Source organism: Dicentrarchus labrax, unplaced genomic scaffold (genome assembly GCF_905237075.1).
Source record: "Dicentrarchus labrax unplaced genomic scaffold, dlabrax2021, whole genome shotgun sequence".
NCBI classification, from domain to species: domain Eukaryota; kingdom Metazoa; phylum Chordata; class Actinopteri; family Moronidae; genus Dicentrarchus; species Dicentrarchus labrax.
The window spans coordinates 19,387,346-19,409,648 of NW_026136706.1; the positions used below are offsets into that span (position 1 = coordinate 19,387,346).

The 22,303-nt window shown below is 41.7% G+C and overlaps 1 protein-coding gene across 5 annotated transcripts; it reads right to left on the reverse strand.

Annotated features, from left to right (window-relative positions):
- Positions 1-198: 198 nt before the first annotated feature.
- aff3 (AF4/FMR2 family, member 3) lies at positions 199-16,527 on the reverse strand. 5 transcript variants are annotated; one of them, XM_051404200.1, is made up of 20 exons: positions 16,334-16,408; positions 14,249-14,293; positions 11,898-11,996; positions 10,847-10,921; positions 10,334-10,367; positions 10,153-10,210; positions 9,189-9,240; positions 8,497-8,531; positions 8,122-8,311; positions 3,905-5,863; positions 3,690-3,799; positions 3,377-3,533; positions 3,182-3,285; positions 2,975-3,038; positions 2,030-2,166; positions 1,835-1,906; positions 1,624-1,717; positions 1,434-1,483; positions 1,103-1,308; positions 199-1,004 (listed from the first exon to the last, which is right to left on the reverse strand). In XM_051404200.1, the coding sequence occupies exons 3-20, from the start codon at positions 11,928-11,930 to the stop codon at positions 883-885; spliced, it is 3,552 nt and encodes a 1,183-aa protein (XP_051260160.1). In that variant the 5' UTR covers positions 11,931-11,996; positions 14,249-14,293; positions 16,334-16,408; the 3' UTR covers positions 199-882. The 5 variants fall into 5 exon arrangements, with proteins under 5 accessions (XP_051260160.1, XP_051260158.1, XP_051260161.1 ...); XM_051404198.1 differs by lacking the exon at positions 11,898-11,996 and having other exon boundaries at positions 16,334-16,527; XM_051404201.1 differs by lacking the exon at positions 16,334-16,408 and having other exon boundaries at positions 10,334-10,363; positions 11,894-11,996.
- Between the last annotated feature and the right edge of the window lie 5,776 nt (positions 16,528-22,303).

The window sequence follows — 22,303 nt, forward strand, 5'->3', positions numbered from 1 at the left end:
TTTTAAGAGGGTCTGAAGAAATGTTTGGACCCACTTTTAATCCTGATCAAACTTGATAGTGATGCTGTGTCACTTGTGCTGCAAGGAGCTGGAAACTCCTGACCCACACCCAAGAAAGTGAACGTACCAAGAGGAAGTCTGAGTGACCTCTTCAACTTCATTATTCATTCACACTCAAAACAGGGACAAAAATACATCTTTCATAAAAGGGACCTTGAATGTTGCCAACTAGACCAACATTTATTCTTTCTTGTATTCTTTCTTTTTTTTTTCTTTTCTAAAAACAAATAATCCATCAAATATTGCACAGTAAAAAAAACAACAACATACAAGTGAAAATATCAGATATTTAAAAAGAAGAGTCATTAAAACTTTCTTTAGAAAAAGATGCAGACAAGATTCTTACTTTGGAGAAAGTGGTATGTGATTGGTTGTCCGTTTTGGCCCCAGAGAAACAGTCTGCTGGATGATGATCAATTGCAAAGTATGAAAAAGGGCTTCACACATGAGACTGCACATACATCTGCGTACAAACAAGTCCTGTTTCTGTCACCATGGGACATTTTGGCAAATGATTAGAGACTTCAAATCCATAGCACACACAACTCAACAACAGATTAATCCCGCCATGAGGGAAGAAGGTGCACGTAGTTCATCTGTGAGAAGTTAAAAGATAGCCTCGTCAGAAGGCTTTTGCACACGGTAAGACCTGGATGGCGAGCACCCCAACATCCTATGAGGATGATCAGGCTCTAACTCATTTCACACAGCACAGCAGGGGTCGGTGCTGTCCTGTCAGCTGCATAGAGATCCAGAGTTGTGTCTCTTCTAAATATAAGGCCTGGAGATCCAGTGGGCGGGTTAAGGTAAATCCTCTCCGTGTTAGTTAAGTTTGGCACTAATGCGTATCCACTGAAGAGCCTGCCTGGTGTATTGGACTGCGTGAGCGATGCTACTGTGGAGAGTCAATGGCCCAGACAAAGTATTCAAGTAGTTGAAGAACTCTGTAATGAAAAAGGGAAATTGAAGATGAAACAGATTCACTTCACATGTAAATCTGTGAAAGAACATGTGTCTGTGTGTCTCAGAGGAGCTTCCCTACCTTTATTCTCCTTTGCAAGGTTGTCTGCCACCTCCCAGTACTCATAGCTGTACAGGACACTGTTGGTGATGTTCAGGTGGTTTGCTGCCATCTGGTGGATACGTTGGGGGATGCTGATGAGAGAGGGTAAGGTGCTGCCCCCATGTGAACCCTGTCTGAGGTGTTTGGCATTGGGTGAGAGTGAAGACGGGGGTCCTCCTGTACCCCTGGGAGTTAAAAAAAAACAAAACACATGTACAACAGAGCTGTGGCGGTCAATGAATGTTCAGTGGCTGCAGGAAGCAAATGAATTAAACAGAGAGCCTGTAATATAAAACTATTATCCACCTACTTCCCAGAGTCATTCCAGCCAGGCGGTGTAGAAGGCACTTTGGGAGAACTCTGTAATGACACAGTAAACAAAACTAAAAATTGTCCAAGACCAAATGTTTATATTCTGCCCTAAAAAATGTCCAGAAATTAAAAAACGACAACAACACTTCCTGTAAATGTCACGTCAGACTTGTTGTGTTTAGACTAACCTTAAAGTAGTCGAGCAGAACTTTGGAGTATTTCAGTGCATGGTCCTTCTTTAAACGAAACATTTGCCAGTAAAGGAGGGCAAGGCATCGGAAACTGTGGGCACACAAGCGCAAGTCAAAGAAACTCAGACGGACCACAAATCGTCCTCAAAATGCAGGTCCTTCAGCCTGATGATAGATGTGGCATAAACAGAGGAGATGACATACGCACCACAGGACCGCTAGCTGTTTGTCTTCCTGTCTCGCCCCAGGGCCGGAGTGGCTCTTCAGCCTCATCGCGTACCTTAAGACACAGGACTATTAACAATGGAGCGGCAGTTATGTATTATGTATATGTGTCTGTGAGTGTGTGTTGGTCTTTATGTCCTAAATCCACATTACTTGTATATGTTTTTGCAGAACTCACCTAATAAGCTCCACAGTCTCCGAGTACATGGTATACGGGGACTTTGCCTCTAGTGGCCCTTCCTCCATTGCTTTCCCACATTCCATGAAGGACAGAGCAGCGTCAATGTAATTTACAGCCTTCCCCAGCTTGTCCACCTGGAAAAAAGACAATAAACACAGGCAAAGATGGGAGTAAATATTAAAGTGATCCTTAAATATTTCAGTCTGAAGTTAGCTGAGAAGATATTCAAACTGCACACAGGAGGAAACAGCTATATCCTAGTGCCATCAAAGGTGCTCTCTAACAACTGTGTGGCTCTGCTCTCCTCCTCTTCATTCACATATGTTAAGTCTGCTGCCCTCACCTACGTTAGACTGGGTAGTGGGCAGCACAGTGGAAATATTATGTTTGAACCTTGGTGTCTCCCTGCGCAAATATTTTTCTAATTTAGAGCAGACAGAAGATATCTTTAAAGATGCAACCCACTGGATGACAGCTAGCCAACAAGATGTATATAAGGCAATTTTGGAGTACTTTGAGTGTGTATATTTTTACACTTTAGTCGTTTCCCCCTGCTTCCGGTCTTTGTGCTAAGGACCCAGGTGTGTAGGTGTTATCATTGATATATTGCACCAATATAATGAAACAAAAAAAAAATTGCATTTACCATTTCAAAAAAAAATGTACGCATGAATTTATCTTGTATTTTTGTTTAACTTCTCTAATTTAAAGCCCTAAATAGTCTTGCACCACAGTACCTCTCTTACTTCACACACATTGCATCTTCCCTGAAAACAAATGTGCTATGTAAATAAAGTTTTGTTTGCTTGCTTACTGAGCAAGTAGAGATTTAAATGTCTTCCCTGAGTGAGAAGGCAAATGCTTTGTCATTCAGTGATTGTACAACATCCCAGTTTTGCTTCACTGTCGATAATAATATTCAATGCAAGATCAAGGACTCACCATTGCGTCTGCACGGTGCTTTATTCTTTTGGCTTCATGTAAGTAGTACTCAGCATGGTGTGGACTAGGAAGATGGACAGAAACAGAGAAGAATAAAAAAAAAGAGCTGTGCACTCCCAGGTGTCTGGTGAGTCTGTATCTGACAGACATCAAGCAGTGTGCTGCCTATGCAGTGATGCAGTGTGTGGACTTTGTATGATTGCTCACGTTTCATGGTTTGGCACAGTCCCCCTGTGTCCTGCAGGGCCCCAGGACTCAGATGGTGGTTGGGGCTGTCTTGACACTTTCACACATTCCACCTCCATCTTGGGCTGAGCATACAGGTAAAAAATTGGTGAAATTAACCAAAAGTCTGGAAGCAATGGAGTTGGGATGGTATAAACAAGTCCTTTTTTATATTACCTTTATAGCAGAATCTCTATTCTTGTCTCTGTTCTTGTGGACGTGATGCTGCTCTGCCGTCTTTGTTTTGCAGGGAGGCTTGGTGGACTCGGGGCTGTCGGACAGTGGAGACAGGGGAGACAATGGCCTCTTGCGGTCCAAGTACTCCTCCAAGTACCTGCAAGCACACACAACCACACACAACCACACATGTACATTGACACAAACACACATCAAATGGCATGTAAATATAAATATGCTTATTGTAATTGTGAATAGAGTATGATTGCACATAGGACAGAGTGGTGTGTGTGTGTGTGTGGTGTTTTCTTACCCGTTGTGCATGGTCTCCGTCACAAAGTTGTGCTCAGCTGTGTGAGGTGAAGACTCATTTGTAAAAGGAATACTTCTCTTGCTTTCTCTGTTTGAAACACCATTCTCCAACTGGGCACAGACAAACACACATGCTGTTAACAACAAGGCTGAAAACGTGTACCGATACACATCCAATTCAACAGAGGAGAAAAGTAAATACACATCCCAGTCTACCTTGCGTTTCCTTTTGTTGTCTTTTGTCACAGTCTCAGGGACGTACAGGTGTTTCATAGCCTCACTTTGCTTGTCCTTGGTTGATGAAGAAGAGGAGGAAGAGGAGGGTTTTTTAACAGCAGGGCTAGTAGTGCTGTCTGGGACTCTTTTGAGAAGACAGAGGTCTATCTGCACCACCAGATTTCTGAGCCCTCGCTGGGAAGACGCTGTAGCCTGTTCACCTCGCCCAAACGGGACCAGGGTGTAGAGTTTTTGCTTCCCCTCGCTCTGCTGCCCCTCGCTTGGGTTACCTGAGGCGGGTCCTCTGGGGTGCACCGCCTTCGGCCTGTTGGCGTCAGTTGTGCCCGGGCCTTGTTGCCCTCTCTTGGTGAGTCTCTTGTGAGAGGTAGAGTCTGCTCGAACTTTGGTGATCGGAGCCTGACATTCAGACTCTGAATCTGAATTTGAAGAGGAGGAGGCAGAGGATGATGAGGACGCTCTACGAGGACTTGGGGAACGTGACGATGAAGGCGAGGGGTCTTGCTGTAACTCTCTCTCCTCCTCACTTCTGCCTGCCTTTTTTGTCCTCCCCCGGTGGTGTGAGTCGTCTTGAAGGCGGTGTCGCTGTTTGGCATGGACTGTTTGCCATTCGCGTCTATGTTGCAGCTCCCTCCTACTGTTTTCTCCTCTTGCTGTCTCCTCTCTCTTCCTCTGCCTCTCTATCACACCCTCTTCCTCCTCTTCCTCCTCCTCTTCTTCTGCCGAACTATGGATCCAGGGACGTCTCAGTAGCTGCTCCTCCGCCAGCCTCCTGTCTTGCTTTCTTTCCGGTTTCCCTTGTTGTTTTTCCCTATGTCTGTCCTCTTTTCTCTCCTGTTTTCTCCCCTCTGCTAGGGACAGATGATTTCCTCTGTGTTCCACCTCTTGGTCCTTGGTCTGGGGCTTCTTCGGTGTTGTTTTTGTGGGATTAACATGTACAGGAGTCGGGGCCTCCCAAGGCTTGGCCCTAGGTTTTAGGCTAGGGTTTGATCTAGAGTTCAACCCAGTGTTAGAATTAGTAGCAGCTTTAGAGGTAGATTGGGAGTGAGAACTATGACCGGGGTTGGTTTCGCGACTTGTGGGAACTAAGTGCTTTGCTCTTGTGGGGCTTTGTTGTGAGTTTGACTGAAACGGAGGCCTGGGTTTGTGTTTGGTTCTGTTACTCTGGATTTGCTCAAAATGTGGGGTGTGCTTGGCTTTGGGAGCCTCAGCGAGCTGTTTAGAACTTGGATGAAAGTTGGGCTTGGGTCTAGATTTGTGGCTGTGACTCTGGTTCAAGTTTAAAACAGCAGAAGCCTTGGATTTGCTCTGGCTTTGCTCTTGATCCTGTGCGGGTCGAGTCTTGGGCCTGTGCTGATGAGTTGGCTGGAGATGAGTACTGTTTGTAGACTTGGTTTTGGCATCTGTGTTAGGCAATGGGGCAATCCATGACCTATTTTTTGTCCTGTGGGGATTGGTTGTTAGGCTAGGTTGTGTTTGGTTCTGACTCTTAACCTCGGGGTGGTGACGAACCCTGGAAGGAACTGGTATGCTGGGACTGGGGCTTCTTGGAGGGTCTCTAGGTATAGGGCTCGGGCTGCGGCTGGCTCTCGGGCTCCCATGCGGACTGGGACAAACACTTGGAACTGGACTGGGGATCGGGCTGTGCCTCGGGCTAGGGCTGGGACTTGGGCAGGTGCTGGGGAATGGGCTGGGGCTAGGGCAGTAGCTATAACCAGGACTAGGTAGGGGGCTGTTGTTGGGGCTGTAATGGAACTGTGGGCTGGGAATAGGACTTTGGCTAGGGCTGTATTCCCGATTGCTGTCCCAGGATCTGGCTGGAGATGGGGCTCGTTGGGTGTGAGGAGAGAGAAGGCACCCTGGATCCTGTTCACTGGCAGATTTTTTCCGGGACTTCTTCAGCCATTTATCCAACTGCCAGGCAGCAGAGGGTTGATCAGTCTTAAGAAAGCAAAAAAAAACAAAAAACAAAGAAAGAAACAAATGTCTTTGTTAACAGTGAGGTTTTGCACATACATGTCCAGCGGCGGAAGACGTCTAGGTAGATCATTTCTGAAGTAAAAGTGATAGTAGTTTAGTATGATACAATAATGTAAAAAAATATTCAAGTAAAAAGTAAGTAGTAAAGTAGGTGTATAGGAAGTGAAAGTCCAACATTAAAACTCAGAGTCAAACATTTTCAAAAAAACTAAACTACTGAAGTACCTAAGAAGTTTCCATTTCAAAGTTGTATAGACTATATTATTGGACAATCAGTACTGATGTATTAATATGTAAGTACGGCTTTATTGATGCAAACTTTTAACTACTTCATATACCGTATATTTACTATGAAAACAATCTGCGCTATATTTGGTTCCTCATAAAACCCGGTAGGGTAGTAAGAGTATGTCAGCCTGTTTTTAATTCAATAAAACAAATTAATTTGCATTGAAATCGACTCAAATATTATTATTTTGCTGGTGGATTGTTTGGCACGTTTCAATAATATAAGCCGTCAGGACTCAATAATCGACTACAATTACTTGATAAAAAGGAAAATTTTGCAAGGAACAAAGTGATCACAATTTAAAAGGTGATCATTTTAAAGGTGAAATATCTTAATTAATAGATAAATCGTAAATATAAATATAAATACAGTGAAGTAGAAGTATAAAGTAGCAGAAAATGAAAATACTCAAGCAGAGTACAAATATCTCAAAACTGTACTTACGTGCAGTACGTGAGTAAATGTGCTTCACTACATTCCACCACTGTACATGTCTTTTTATGTATTAATAAAGAGATAACTGGAAGCCAGCAGAGAATGCAGGATCACTTAGTGCTACATTTAACCATGAGACGACTGACACATATTTGTGTGTGTGTGCACATACCACAACACTGTCACACTGCCACAATAAAAACCATCTAAAATGTCCTACAGTCACTGCACATAACAAATACCTCACTGACTCAGCTGCTATTAAAACAGACTCCAAATGACAAATCTGGATCATGACTCACGTCTGAAAAGTATTCGTTCAATAAAGATTTCAACATCCTTTCAATAGCCTACTTACTACATGGTCACATAGTTCACATCTGTGCTTACAGTAGCTCAACCCCCATCCAATTATGCCAAATGACTCACTTAATGTTTGCTTAACAACTGTCTTGGTAACCATAAGAATGAGAAGAACACAGGAGAAAGAGTTTTTACTCAAGTAAAAAAAAAAAAAAAACAAAGAGGATACTCACGGCTGGAGAGCAAACTTCTTTCTCTTTCTCTCTCTCTCTCTCTCTCTCTCTCTCGTGTTCTCTTTTTCTCTCTTCGCTGACCAGGGGCTAAATTAAACCTCTACTCCTCAAGTCAAACAGTGACCCCCCTCCCCACATCCCTAGCCTAACTTTCCAGAGAAGACACTGCATCTCTTGTACCGTCTCGGTTGCCCTCCCTCCTTATTTTCTGTCCCTCCCTCTTTCTCTCACTACCTGGAACTCTGGATTTGTGGCTTCCATAACTCCAACCCCCTTCTCTTCCTTGGGAGACATTTAAACAGTCCACGTAAATGAAAAACACATGGTGTGCACCCCCACCCTCCTCTCCCACCTCCCACCCCTACCCCAAACACACAGTCGACTCCCTCCCTCTCTATAGGGGCCCAGTGTAGTGCGTGCTTAGTAATACAGTCCACTATGCCGTACAGGGCCTTCCATTCATAAAAGAGGAGCAGGTTTCCCCTTCATTCCCCACATAGCACACATCTCAGACTGACCCCCACAATGCCCCACACCTCCAAAAGCCCATCATACCTATCATGCTCTACACCCATTCAGTGTTTATTGTGCACTGTTGTTTTGAAAGAGAATGTAACTCTAGTTGTAGATGTCAACATGAACTCTTGAGTCTTGATGACTTCCACGTCCTGAGGGCTTTCCTCTTTAAGACTGGGCCTGTTGACATGACACCCAGGCACTAATTCCCAAAGCTACCTCAATCCACCTCCCCCCAATCCTCCTCCTCCTCCTCTCCAACGCACATGCATTCCTCATTCCTCTGCCCCCCCACCCCCACACCTGCCGTCAACTGGCCCGAGGCCACCACTCCCTGTAGAGAATTTACCCGAAGGCACACAAGCAGAGGAAGAGACAGACAAGCAAGACGTGGACAGAGAAGACAGAGAGTGGAAGAGGGAGCTGCGGCTCAGCGCTGATACCTCCTTGCTGTTGCGCGGCGGCTGCGTGTTGGCAGGCGACAGAGGATCTGGGTGAACTTCTGGGCTCCGGCTGGGGCTCCGGGAGTGAAGGCTACTGCTGCCCGACTCAGCAGAGCAGTCTGAGCCTGAAGAGTCCGAGCTGGAATGTCTCACCCGCCTGCCATGTGTGTGCGCTCGCTGTGCTGACAGACTGTCAGTCACACACACACACACACACACACACACACAAACATCAGAGAGGGGTCAGTGTGGGTACACAGCCGAGTGGAGCAGACAGATACTTTTGTGACATCCACAATTTAACTTGGTTTTCATAGACAAACATTCATGCAAAAACATCCACAATATGCACACATGATATTTGCATTCGAGTACCTGTGTCCATCCCAGGAAGCTGACTCATGAGTTGCCTTCAGGAACAGAAAACAGAAACAGAAGTCTAGTGAACAACTTGCTACACTGTGCTATCTCGGCTGCATGATGTCTTAATGTTATTAGTAGCAAATAAAGACTGGTCTTAACTGGGTGTGTACACCCCATTCAAGAATACCAGAAAAACAGGCATCTTTCAGCATGATGCCAAACGCTCTAGTCATAATCTGCGCTTTATCTTCCTGTCCTGTCACACTCTCTCTCACTGTCTGCCAGCCTCCTCAAGCATGCATAATAGCATGAAGACGTGTCCAGTTAAGGTCAAAACTGCTTAGTAATTGGTTAGTTTTTATTTCTGAGTCATGCCAAGAGTCCACCACACATGGGATGACAAGACACTGCTATCTAAAATAATACAAATACAAAATATCTTCCGGTACTACATATCCAAATTGTAAGTACTTTTATATACTTCCAAATAATATATTATTATGGAAGGCCTACAGTTTATCCTGATAAATATCCTGATTTTTTCTTCTAGGCTTTCTCCAAATAACTGGCTGATTCAATACAAAATCATAAACTGTTTTATCTCCCTAAACAATAATACTAATGTTATAACCACGAATAATGAACAATATTGTTAACAATATGATAATATTATCTTCAAAGCACCTTTACAGAGCGTTACCTACCCTTTGAATGTCGTCATCATCACTGCTTAGTTTCAGGTCATCAGCCAGCATGCTGTAAGCAAACAAACACAGAAAAATCACACATGATATCGACAGTAGTGGCGCCTGGTTTTCAACACGCCAAGTCTTCCTGAGAATGTTCCTTTTATCAATATCAAACATAGTAAATAACAAAATATGATATGTAGCAAATGTGATTTTCTTTTTCATTTCAACAACCTTCAAATCAAGAGATATTTATACATCTGATTTACTCTTAAGATATAGTAAAAAAAATGGTTTGGACAAAACTTGCAAATTTCACAACAGAGTTAACTCAATTCTCAAAGCCTAGCATTTTTTTCCATCTAAGATGTTAAGATGACCTATAATATACCAATAAAGATCCCTACTTTATTCAAATGCTCAATATCTTAATGTACTGTACGGATATATTGTTTTTGTCTTAATATTTCTCTTAATATACATAACTAAACTTACTAAAAGTACTCAATTTGAGAAAATAAATTCTTCCTCGAAAAGTTTTAGAAATGTTAACTGTCATAAAATTGCTGCGTTACATAACAAAGACTGTGTGCCAATGTGGGACACGCAGTTGGCGTACAACACTGAACATGTGTTTCACACTAAAAAGAGGATGTAAAGAGGTAACAAACAGGAGCACATCGGTCTCCTCTGACAGCATTCAAGAATGTTAACTGACCTTTGACCTGACCTATGTTATGCAGCCTGAAACATTGTGTTGACTGCCTCTATAAGTCAATTTCCATTGACTTTCTATCTCTATCATCAATGCTTTTTTCCTGTGGCTGCACAGACGATGATGTTCATGATTGGTATCTAATTTTAAAAAAGAAGAAAACATGAACTGTGTGTGATATATTATCTCGTCTGCGTGCGTGCCACAGCGGCAGTTCAGGTTTGATGACCTTTGGTGGATCGTGTTTCCTCATGTCCGACTTACGATTTGTGAGGTGCCACGTGAGGGTGACGGGTCATTCGCAGCTGAACATCCCCCCGACCTTACAGAGAGAGAGAGAGCGAGAGAGAGAAAAACCAGGCAAAGCAAACCATACATTAATACAGAACCACTTAAATGATTGCACATATCAGATAAGCAAACTTATTAGTCAGTGAACACATACTTTGTCTGTGTTGTGCACTCTGTAGTTTTGCTTCCTTGGGAAAGAGGGAGAAAAGACAGTGAGCAGAAATCTTTATTTACACTGAGAGTATAATGTCAGGCTTACAACAAACAAAAAAAATGATCAAAATCGATGCAGGAAAACCAAGATATCATCCTTTTTATTCTACGTATTCTTCTTCTTTGCCTACATTACCCACAGTGCAATTTGTGGAGATTCAGGTGTGCTAGTTGCGGCTAATGTACCCTCTAGCAGTTTGCCTCAAGTAAAACTTGGGAGCAGCTCCAGAGGTCTGGAAAGCTCACTTCTTTCTTTCACACCACCAGATGTTTTTCATTGTCAGTCTTACAGCCTTCAGCCATTTGCTGACTCAAATGACATCACTTGAGGCAATTTAGTTTTTTTAACATATGTATCCCCGAGATCTGTTAACAGACTTAAATATCTAATATTGGTGGAGTTCCGCTTTAATTTTCAAAACCAAACAAAAACACATACAACACACACACATACCTTAGAGTTGTAGAGGATTCGTTGGGCCTGGTCACCCCCTAATGCTTGCTGGGATGGCCAGGACTGAGTCATGTCCTGTGCAACAGAAAGGGGGGTCAAAGGTGAATAGTGAGACGTCGCTGTGATTGAGGGTCTTCACATGCAGAAACTCCTAACACCCTAAATCTGTCATTAGAACTTTCTTAATTTTTCATTTAGGAGTAACTTATCTCTCCCATTTCCACATGTACAGTGCAGAGAGCCTCACTGGACAGCTGACTCTTGTTATCACCACTGTTGCTCCCCACCAGGGGGAGTGTGACTGGGTACAAATATGGGTTAGTCTGGGTGTCTAGTGTGGCTGTAGGCTGCTCTGTGTATTACATGGTAGGTGTGGGAGTGTGTGCTTTACAGCTGTGTCAAGATTTTCTGTGCAGTCATTTTGTTTCTTTTCGATTGATCTCCAGCTGTATCTTTTTCCAGGAATTTCAAGTGTCTGCTGTGTTTTTGATCTATTTAGTTTCATTTCACTCTCCTTATCCCTTTTGGAGAGTGAACTTGTTTATGGTTCACTGAGTAGCGATCAAATTAAAGACTCTGGCTCTGGTGTAGCAACAGCAGCTCCATTTGTTTTGTTTGTGAGCCAATTACACAGTCAAATCTGAGAATGTGATCTAATAAACTTTGTTTTTCTTTAAAGGCATGATTTTGCATTCCAAGAGGATAGGTCTGAGTATCACTAAACTGTCGAGTTTTTAGTTTTTCAAAAGGTGGCAATCTCAAAGGAGTGCAATCAGTGAACCAGAACACAAGACAGCTTATCAAAACATTTGTTGCTCGTAAGGCCGCCCTAGGGAAACGAACATAAAAGACGTCAGGTGGCTCGGGCCAAAATAAGTAATCATCAGTACCCAGTGCAACAGTTAAAACCACAGTGTGGTTGTAAGGCACAAAAGCCAAGTGAAGAACGCACAACAGAGGTGGAAATTACGAATCACTTTGCAGAACTTAATTGTCTGAATTTTTTCGAGAAGACCTCGGAAGGAAGGAACTGAAAGGAGCACACACCAACCCCGAGCAGCTGCAGGAAACACTGATACAGCATCTGCACATTCAACTGTCAGTCCACAGGTCCTTTGTTGAGTCACTGCTGTGACAAACAGCACGTCAGCTGTTATGATAGACAAAAAGTGGTCCAACAAGGTTTATATACTACAGGTCACTGATAGTGCTGAAATGACTAGTCAACTAATGATCTTATAACAGAACATGTATTCTTAATTTTCCCCATTAATAAAAGAAAAATACCAAACAGTTTCTGGTTGAAATCTCATGAAAGAGAAGATGTTTGTGCTTCAAAAGTGAGTCATCGATACAGTAATCAATATATTCATTCATTGACACCAAAAATAAATTAATAAACTCTTGAACAACTGAAGTCAAATTTAGTATAGAAGCGCATATACAGAAGGAACGCCTAACCTCCGTGCAAAAGTTGACAGTATTTCACCTATAGGTAGCGCTACAGCAACATGATACATATTTATGAACATAACTTTCTGAGTCTCTACTGCGCATCCCTAATAATCCCACACATGATTATAGATATGTGGTGGATGCTCACAGAAGAGCGACAGTGTCTGTCTCTGTATATGTGCAAGATGGAGGAGTCTGTGTTGATTACACATGATTATACACCTGGACTATTATGAAGATTTACTCCATTTCTTATTTGTTCTCTCTGCATGTCACTCGAGAGGAAAGCAGCCACATGGAGTGAGCTCTGAATCCACATTACATCGTCTTTGCTGCTGCTCTGATTATAATCTCTGCTGATTAGATTGCCTGCAGTTACACTCAGACAACCCAGGCCTCATGGATGCTGACAAAATGGCCTGATTTTGAACCATTCATTTACCATGTTAGCACAATCTGGTTCCTCAGCTACGTCACAATGTGGAAGCATCAGTGTGTAATGTACATGTGTGTGACGATCACTGGGTGAGGGAGGGCATGAGGTTGCTTGACTGCTGAAACAGTGAGCATGCACTGGAAAAGCCTGGATCTGTGAGTGTGTGTGTGTGTGTGTGTGTGTGTGTGTGTGTGGGCTGTGTGCACAGAAGTATTTGTGGTAGACACCAAATTGAACTAAAGCTGTTAAGGTCTAAAGGATAAGTTCAACATTTTGAAAACATATGCTGTCTTGCTTTCCTGCCAAGATTTATAAATAAAAATAATAAAAGTAGCTGGTTAGCATAGCTTAGCTAAAAAGTCACTATGCTTGGCCGAGAAATAGTCCGGCACATTTTTACACTTCAGTTTTTGTATGCTTTACTTTTTTTTTTTTTAACTTATGTTTTTACATTTTTACATTGGTGCTAGTAGTTGGATCGTGTTACTTTCAAGCAGAGCCAGGCTTGCTATTCCCCAAAGTTTTTATGCTAAGCTAAGCTAAGCCAGCTAACTACAGGCTGTCACTTAATTGTTAGCGTATAGACATGAGAGTGGCATCTCAGCAAGAAAGCAAAGAAGCATGTTTCCCAAAATGTCCAACTATTTCTTTACTCTAATGGGAGTCTGCAAGAAGGAACGTTCCCAGTTTCATTCATTAAAATCCAACGGCGCTCATGAGATGACGAGTATAAAGCTTTTCTCTTCCTCCTCTCCTCTTCCCACCCTCTACAGTAAGCCCTTGGGGGGGCAAGTGTTTCCTCCCTCTGCTCATCCTTTTACTTCATTATCTCTCCTCCCTCAGTCACCAAGGACACAGCACCAACCCTCACCCCTTTCCTCCTCCAACAACAACAAGGTCTCCCAGGTGGAGCATTATGTATTGCTATCTTCCTCCCACCCTTCCACAATCCCATGTTCTCTATCTCTGTTCTTTTCCTCCATGCTATCTGTCCCACACTAGTGACAGGACATAGGGAGCAGCGATCCTCTGCATTCAAACATAACACCATAGGTAGAAATCTCCGGGCCACTGAGCTCAGACTGAGATATCTGTGAGATTAGTGCTGAAAAGAGTTGATTCATTGATTGGTTGATCAATTCATTTATCTGCGACAAACTCCTCAGGTTCCTGCTTCTCCAATGTGCGCATTTGCTGCCTTACTGTAATTTAAATTATGGAAAATTGAAGCTCTTTGGGACCGTTGGTCAGATAAAACAAAATACTTGAAGATGTCACCATAGATTCTCAATGGAGATTTTTTTTTTTACTACTTTCTAACATTTTATAGAAAAATAATCATTAGCTGCAGTCCTATGTCTGGTGTTTCCACCTCGAGACAAGAATCTTTAAAGTGCTAAAAATAACACCCACAGTATGACTCAATACATTTAAAGAGGGATGAATCTGAATTATGGCACACGTTTAATGTAAATGACTGCTACTGTGAACAATGTGAGCAAATTCCTTACCTCTAGAATATCTTTGGCACAGCTATTGTGTTGGCTTCTTGTTACCTGTGCAAACAGAAAGAGAGAGTCAATTTCAAATGAAAGCAACAGGAAGTTAAGACTGACAGATGATTGGAGGGAGTTTTGTAACACTTCAGAACGACAGACACGACTCCAGTTACCAACTGGACGAGCACATTGAGAAAAGAGCTGTTGTTGACTGTGCACACAAGCCAAATTTGAGCATCAAAACTGCAGTAAAGTGCAGTGCGTGTCTCATCTTAAATTTGTGCACAATTACGCACATTCAACAGCGAATACAGCCGTGCACACGTACTCACACACACGGCACATAAACCCATTCATTTCTTTCACCAGTCACTGCTCGAGATGTGAACTTTCAAAATACACACACGCACAGTAAAAACTTCACCTTCTGCACCCTGCTTCCCGCCTTTTTTTGCAGTAACAGTCACAACACAGCGTAGCACTTTACTGTAAACCTCAAAGTCTCGCACACACACACGCAGTAATTGTGAGTTGTGAGGAGGTTGAAGCTCGTTGATGACTCATATCTTAGAAATCACAGCTGCAGATGATCAGACGGATGCTGATTCTGTTGCAAGCAACTTTCTGTTTCCATCCACATTAGGCAACCCCACTCTCTCTCTCTCTCTCTCTCTCTCTCTCTCTCTCTCTCACACACACACACTCTCTCACACTCTCACTCTCCCTCCCCCACGTTTCTGCCCCTTTTCACATTTTAGCTCACAATTCAAATTCATGGCATGAAAGCAGAGAACCGGGTTGCTCAACTAGTAAGATAAAAGGCAAATACTTGTGATGTGACTCGCACTTCCCCATCTGTGCAACTGTGTATCTATCTATATGTGCTGTATATGGGAGATTGTGTTTCATAATGAATTGTGTTTTTTTTAGTTTCTCATTTATAATATTATCTGTCAGGTTTGGTTTTTGTTTCACTCTTTCATTGTTTTGACATTCTTTATTCCTATATGGACCTCATCTGCTGAACATTTTTACCACTTTATACTGTCTGTCTACTTGGTTACAGACTTTAACATTTCTTTTACACATAGTCCATTTTCATTTTAGTGATTTGCTTCTTACTTCCATGCCCCACTCTGTCTTCTGTGCCATCTGTGCAGTATAAGTATGCACAGCAGAAAAGTGTGTAGTGCAGTGTGCGTGCGTGCGTGTGTGTGTGTGTGTGTGTGTGTGTGTGTGTGTGTGTGTGTGTGTGTGTGTGTGTGTGTGAAACTGTCTCCTCTTGCATGCATGACTCACTAAGGTCAGTGTCTGAGAGGCTGCACTATAAGCCTGCGGATGGTAAGCAGTGTGTGTGTGTGAAAACTGTCTGATTGTTACTGCCACAAGGCAGTTATGAGGCCGTAGGCACTACATGATAAACATAAACACAGAAAGCCAGTATTCTGCCTCCCGGTGGCAGGGCACAAGCTGAAAATCAGGCTTGCCTCCTCAGTTCTACACTAACAGGTCCATTAGTGTTGATATTATCATGTGCAGTGTGTTTCACACGTTCATGCCCACTAGCATCACAGGCTACAGCTCTGGTGCAATACCCTGATGAGTGAATTTCCCCCAGGGCCAAACAAACCACAACCCATCTTAACACCTGCAACAAGCAGCATGAGAGCCAACTAGACTTGTAACCACCTGTTACATTCTTAAAGTATCAGCAATTACTGAAGTTATGCTCGTTTTTGGGTTCAATTCAGAACTTCCATCTGTGTTCAGAGCCTTTAAGGAAAATCTAAAAAAGACTTTTAATCTGCAAATTGAATCTTAAAATGAAGATAGGAGAGCAAAATACACCACTCCGCAGAAACTACCCCCTCATTGTATTCCTGTAATCAGATGAAAGAAGGGTCATTCTTTACAAATAACCTGCAGAGACTATGTAGAAACGGAAAGTGACTTTAAACATGCACTTGTGCAAGAACAACATTCAAACACTCACTCAGGCTCAGCGACCCATCAATGCTGCCTAATACACACAAACATCATCAACTCTTCATCCTGTTTATAAGTCAGCTATATTCCACTCTCCATGCTACCTCTCACCTGAGAATATGCGCATCGGAGTAGAAAACAGACCGTGGAAAGTTTCCCTTTGCCACCGAGGACAGTAGGCATGGTTCCTGGATGTCAGTGCTCTCCTCCGGTGTCCATGCCAGTGAGGACTCGCGTCTGAGCGCAGCGGATGCGGGGCCCCTCCGTGGCGCTGGCAGACCGGCTCCTCTTCACTCGTGCAGCTGCGGGAGAGAGTGTGTGTGTGTCACTGAGGGAGACAGGGGGCGATGTAGGCGGGCCGGTAACGTCAGAGATGACACATAACGCAGCTCACGCAGGGAGATCACGACTCAGAGGCCCTGTGGATGCTCAACAGCGGGGCTGTTTGAGCTCTTTTCAAAGGCGTGATGAGGATAACACAGCTGTTAAGAGCCGCTAAATGCAGACTGTGATCAAGTCCCACATACAGGGGCGAAGCTATGAATTATGGGGCCCTTAAACCTGAATTAATAGATTATTTTTTGACCACGTGGGGGCGTCGCGACAGGTTCGAGTTATGAGTTAACATTTGAGTGTCACTTTAGGATGATATGTTAGCAAACAACACCTGCCTACACATTAAAGAGACACTGAGCACCAATAACACACATTAATAGTCATGTACGTAAAATATTCTCTTACCATTTACCTTTGTTTTAATCAGAAAATACCTGTATATTTAGCTGCTACCATAAATGTTCCACTATGTTAACTAGGTAGTTGCTAACTGTGTCTGCTGTTTGTTGTCGGGCAGGTAGCGTACAGTAGAAAAGGCACTTTCACATTATTTGTTGGCATCTGATCCATTCTTAATATAAAAAATAATTACAACAGAAATTACATCTTTCTCTTTTTAAACTGCATTTTATTTCAAACTTACACAATCAATCAATAAATCAAAGCCTGCAAATCAACACTTTATTCAACAAATAAAAGAAAATGTTTACTCTTTTTTTTGCGTTTCATACATCTGAGGGGGCCTAACCCACATGGCTTATAAGACACATCAGGCAAGACAAAAAAAATAGAAAATGGGCAAACATAGTACTCCATCCAAATAAGCCACATGTAAACTACATCAGATATAAACTTAAAGTAAACATGCAGCACTTTCCATATGTTGATGGTAAGACTTTAATAAAAAACTGAGCTAAGTCAAACACCTTGTACCCTTGTGACTAATATCTATCAGCATATGTATTGAGTTCAGCTGTGCTCTGTAAAAGTCAGTGGATCCCGATAAGGAACCAGCATGGGACTATAAAACTGTTTTACAAACTCCCCATTTAGAACAAACGAGTAGTGGACCTTGGGTTGATCTGGTTTCGTCAGCTGCAAGTCCTCGTGGCACTCAGAAACATGCAAAGCCCCCCCCCCACTAGAAGAAAGGGGACAGTTTTGTTTGTATGCTTCACTGCCTTTATTGTGTCCCTAAAGTAAAGAGTATATAGTAGTATGTAATAATGTAAAGCCATATCTAACAACATAAAACTGTTCTATGACTGAGAGCATAATGTGGGCCAATGACAAAACTAATGTTGTTGTCTCCCCCTGTAGACTACACCCCTCTACAGAAAGTGTATGTCTGATCTCCTTTCTAAATTTTGGCCTTGTGTGCTTGTCTAGTCCATCCATTATTCGTGCTTAATGCATTCTGGCGTGTGAATTGTCTCTGGGTTGCATGGATTTTGCCTTGTCATGATAAAATATGAGCTGTCTCCCTGGTTCAGATGGCTCTGGGGGAGGCTGAGAGAAGTGGGAAAGACGGACAAGGAGTTTGATATATTAGAGCACTGACTGAACTGATTTTAAGGAACGGAGGTGACATTGTGCTCCTTATAATCACCAAATCCCCTTTATAACACCAGCATGTTCTTTAGAGAGACAGAGAGGAGCATTTTCAATTGATCATATCTGGAATTTGGTTTTGGCTGCACATCACTGAGACCACTGTGTCCCTTATTTGTTTATGGCACCTGTCAAAGACTGAGCAGAGGGGCAGCCCCAGATAACTGGGTGACACCCTAAGATTTGATTGTGTGGATGGCTGGTAGTCCAGATGTAGAAACTCATTTAATCTGCAGTCTTGAAGATAGCAATGAAGACAAAAGGAAGATTGTGTGCTTGTGTTCATGACACTTTTTCACGGGTTTGACATCCTAACAAAAGAGATCAGTTTACAGTATTTTGCTCTTGACTTTTTTTGTCTTTTTGTTCTAGTTAATTCAACCTAACTTCATTGCATTCATTAATTCTCCTATGTTCAGTTAGTCTATCTATAATGTATGTGTGGGGGCACATATTTGTATCTGTGGCTTTTGTGTTTCCGTTTTTCATTGGCAAGTTTCATGTACTCTGTAAGTTTCTTTTTGTGTATTGACTCGTGAAAGTGTTCACATAAGATGAGCCCTACACTCACTAGAAAGATTAAAACTCTGACAAATTTTGCCGTTAAGGGTGTTGATGTTGTCAATAAGTGACCCTTGAAGTAAGGAGAACCTGCTGGGTAAGGCTTTCCCATTGACAGGGAAATAATTGCATTTTATATACTGGGATTAGTTCATCTTAACACACTGCTTTAGAAATTATACAATATAAGGCAATTGATGAAACAAGGAACAGCATAATCATTAGGCATTACGATAGATCCTCTGAGCAGTTGATGAAATTATGATGAAATAACATGCTCTAGCTGACGAGAGACGGACAATGACAGACACACTGACAGTCCTTCTATTGTTCACTACAGGGCTGTGCTCTGACAGGCACAGGTACCAGTCCTGTATAAATATAAGAACTTATTACACTGGCAAAAAATGTGAATATAACGATTAAGATTCAACAATTCATGGATAAGTCGATCTAAGGGAAATTAATGAACAATTAAGATAATCGGTTAATCATTTTTGGTGCTTCCAGCTTTTAAAATGTGAATATTCGATGCTGTCCTTCATCACATGATAGTAAGAGAGGTGTTTAATTATTTATTGTAATCCTTATTATAAATACACCAAGGTGTTCATTGAATCAACACCTCTATGACGGCCATCATAAACGTAGACATACTGGCAGAACAGTTGCCATTGTATGTGGCAGCCTGTCTGCTCTTATCTGTGGACTAGACTGACAACAAGTTACAGAAACTCTCATTCCTTCTCTGAATCTTTCTGTTTTCTTATGGATACTCACAAAACTAGGAAGCAAACAGAAAAGAGAAACAATATGTTCCTCTGGAACAGAATGTAAATGTGTGGATGAACTGGGAATGGAGGGATAAGAAATGCCTGGGGCCAGTCTCCACAGCCACACGGTAGCAACCTTGGTTACAGACCCATGGCGACAGGACCTCGAAGGCACAATGGCATCCCTCGACACTGCCTGTTTAGATCACTGCTGGCCTCAGGAGTCACCCTTCCTGACAACACACAGACTCCCCCTCTTTCTATCTATCTATCACACATCACTAAACGAGGAAGATGGAGATGGAGAGGTGTTGGGAGAGAAGGAGTAGGCCTGAGCTACGTTGTCTGTCCCTGCAGCTTGCTTTGGTTACCATGGAGATCCTGTGGGTATTCCAGATTCCTGCAGGTAGAGAGGGAAAGGTAGACAATTTGTGACCACTTTCTTATAATAAAGCCTTATATGAGCTCCTTCTTTCTTCAGGCCTTTTTCATTGTGTCATAGGTGTAGTTATAAGCCTTAAATAAGAACAACTTGTGGGTTGCCAGGTAAGGGAAAATTTGGTATAACTTTTTTGGTATAAAATGCTTTTTCTTGATTTCTCACCATCTAATAGGCCAACAGGTCTGTTGTTATACACATTAATGAAGTCCTTTATAATAATAATAATAATGCTAATAATGTATTTCACTTTCTAATAAGCCCACAAGAAATGATTTATAAAGCATTAGTAAATAAAGAACTGTTTATAAATTGTGCCTTATTAGAAAGTGGTAGCAACAGTTTTACCTTCACTTAATGTAAACCACACACTAGTAAAGACTACATACACATTTGTATTTAGTTTATATAACTGAAGAATTATTTAGATCATTAATAAGATTTTAAAGTACTTTTGAAATATGACTTTATTTTTATTACATATTCATAATATTGTAGCCAAAGGCTCCCGTTACCTCTGGTAAATGGATTAAATGCTTAGCAATCACTGATATATAGGTGATAGAGATTATTAGTAGGAGATAATTAGCTTGCTGCGGACTTTCTGTTTGTTTAGGTGCCTTATGACCCTGGCAGCACCCACACAGTGGACTATCAGTATACAGTGAGCAGTGAGCCCCACCCTCTGGCCAAAGTGAGAAGTGAGGTCTATATGAATGTAATATGATGTGAGATATGCCTTAAGGCTGCAACTGTTATTATTGTCATTATTTATTAATCTGTCGTTTGTTTTCTCAATTAATTATGTCTGTATAAAGGCAGGCGGGTGGGTACAGGTTGAGATAGCAGCTATGTTGAAAAGGAATGGATGATATGATATAAACTTTTTATCATAATATAGCTTTATATTATAAAGAACAGTGGTTCCCAACCATTTTCCACATGACAAATAAGGGAAAATAAAGTGATGTGTGCTTGTGACCCCACATCAGAGGTTATAGCCTTAGTCTAAACAGTCTTTCACACTGTATCATTTGAGGGATTTAGATACTGTTGGGTCTGGGTCAGAATGAGTTCTCTTTTTGATCAGAAGATGTGTCCAACATACAATTTTCTAAGTCCAAATTAGGTCTAAAAGTTATTCTCAAAGTTGGCAGTAGAATAGAGCTTTATTATCTTGACAGACAAACAAAGCCCGAGCCATCCATGGGAAGACTGAATTCATCCTCACAAAGCTTCTTCTTATATACTTTTGCCCTCTGTCACAAGTCCTGCCCACCTTCTACCTTTTCCATCCACGACATAATGGTGTATATCTACTTTGAAAAGACCCTAAATCTCCACCAGTACGTGGGTCCCAATTATTTTGCCCTTGTTGGGCCCATGCGCCATCCTAGTGGTTGTCTTATCAGCCCAATTATCCTGCCTTTGTTTTGCCCACGCTCCATCCTACTGGTGTCTTACTTGCCTGCCCCATCAGGCCTATGTTCTTATCACAGAACCCACAGGCTTCATGGCCTACACTAGTAGGCCATGACATTTTCTTTTGGCTCTCCTTTCTTCATGATTACACCATTAGAATCTAGTTTGCTGTACTTCTATTTTTTAAAAACCATTTATTTTTTTCCTTATTCTTTTCCTTACACCATTATGTCACAGATGTCTTTTACTGTATTTTTTAAAAACTTTATAAACTTTATAATATGATAAGAAACTTGTGTTACAACCACACATACATTTGGTATAATCAGTGCTCATTTCTAGTTATGATAAGAAAACTTGTGTTACAACCACACATTCTATATGTTCCACACATTAAATCAAACTTTTACTAAATAACCATGGTGCTTACTACTGATAAGAAAACTTGTATTTGTGCTTATCATGAAATCATATAAACTTAAAACATATGCCTTCATTAACATCCTTGTGAGCTTATATAAATCTATTCTACTTAACACTCAAAATCATCATTACTTAAAACATAGTGCTCTCTACTTGATTTCCAGTTATCTGTGTGAACAAACCACAGTGCATAAGAAAACTTTTGTGTGATTATTGTGTGATTAATTGATTACTAACTTATAATATGCACTAACCTACTTATAATATGCACTAACCTACACAAAATTTTATACTACAATACCTAAAGTGTGAAAGATGTGAAACTATCCCTTTTTAAAAAGATCTTCTGGCCTCTCAGATTTATCAGGTTGGGAACACTTCTCGACTTGAGAAAGAATTAACAGTGATACGTATCTGGTTAAAGCAGATCTTCACGACTCAGTGCTCAAATCCAGCTGTCTTGACTGAAACATTCTGCCTGTTTTGTGTCACAGTTGGTAAAATTGTACCTTCAAA

Excerpts from the sequence above, each read along its gene's own strand:
- aff3 (XM_051404198.1), bottom strand. The coding sequence starts at position 16,405 with ATGCCTACTGTCCTCGGTGGCAAAGGGAAACTTTCCACGGTCTGTTTT. Across the intron at positions 8,532-9,188 it reads ATGATGACGACATTCAAAGG|GCAACTCATGAGTCAGCTTC; the intron begins GTAGGTAACGCT and ends CTGTTCCTGAAG. Across the intron at positions 1,907-2,029 it reads GAGACTGTGGAGCTTATTAG|GTACGCGATGAGGCTGAAGA; the intron begins GTGAGTTCTGCA and ends CTGTGTCTTAAG.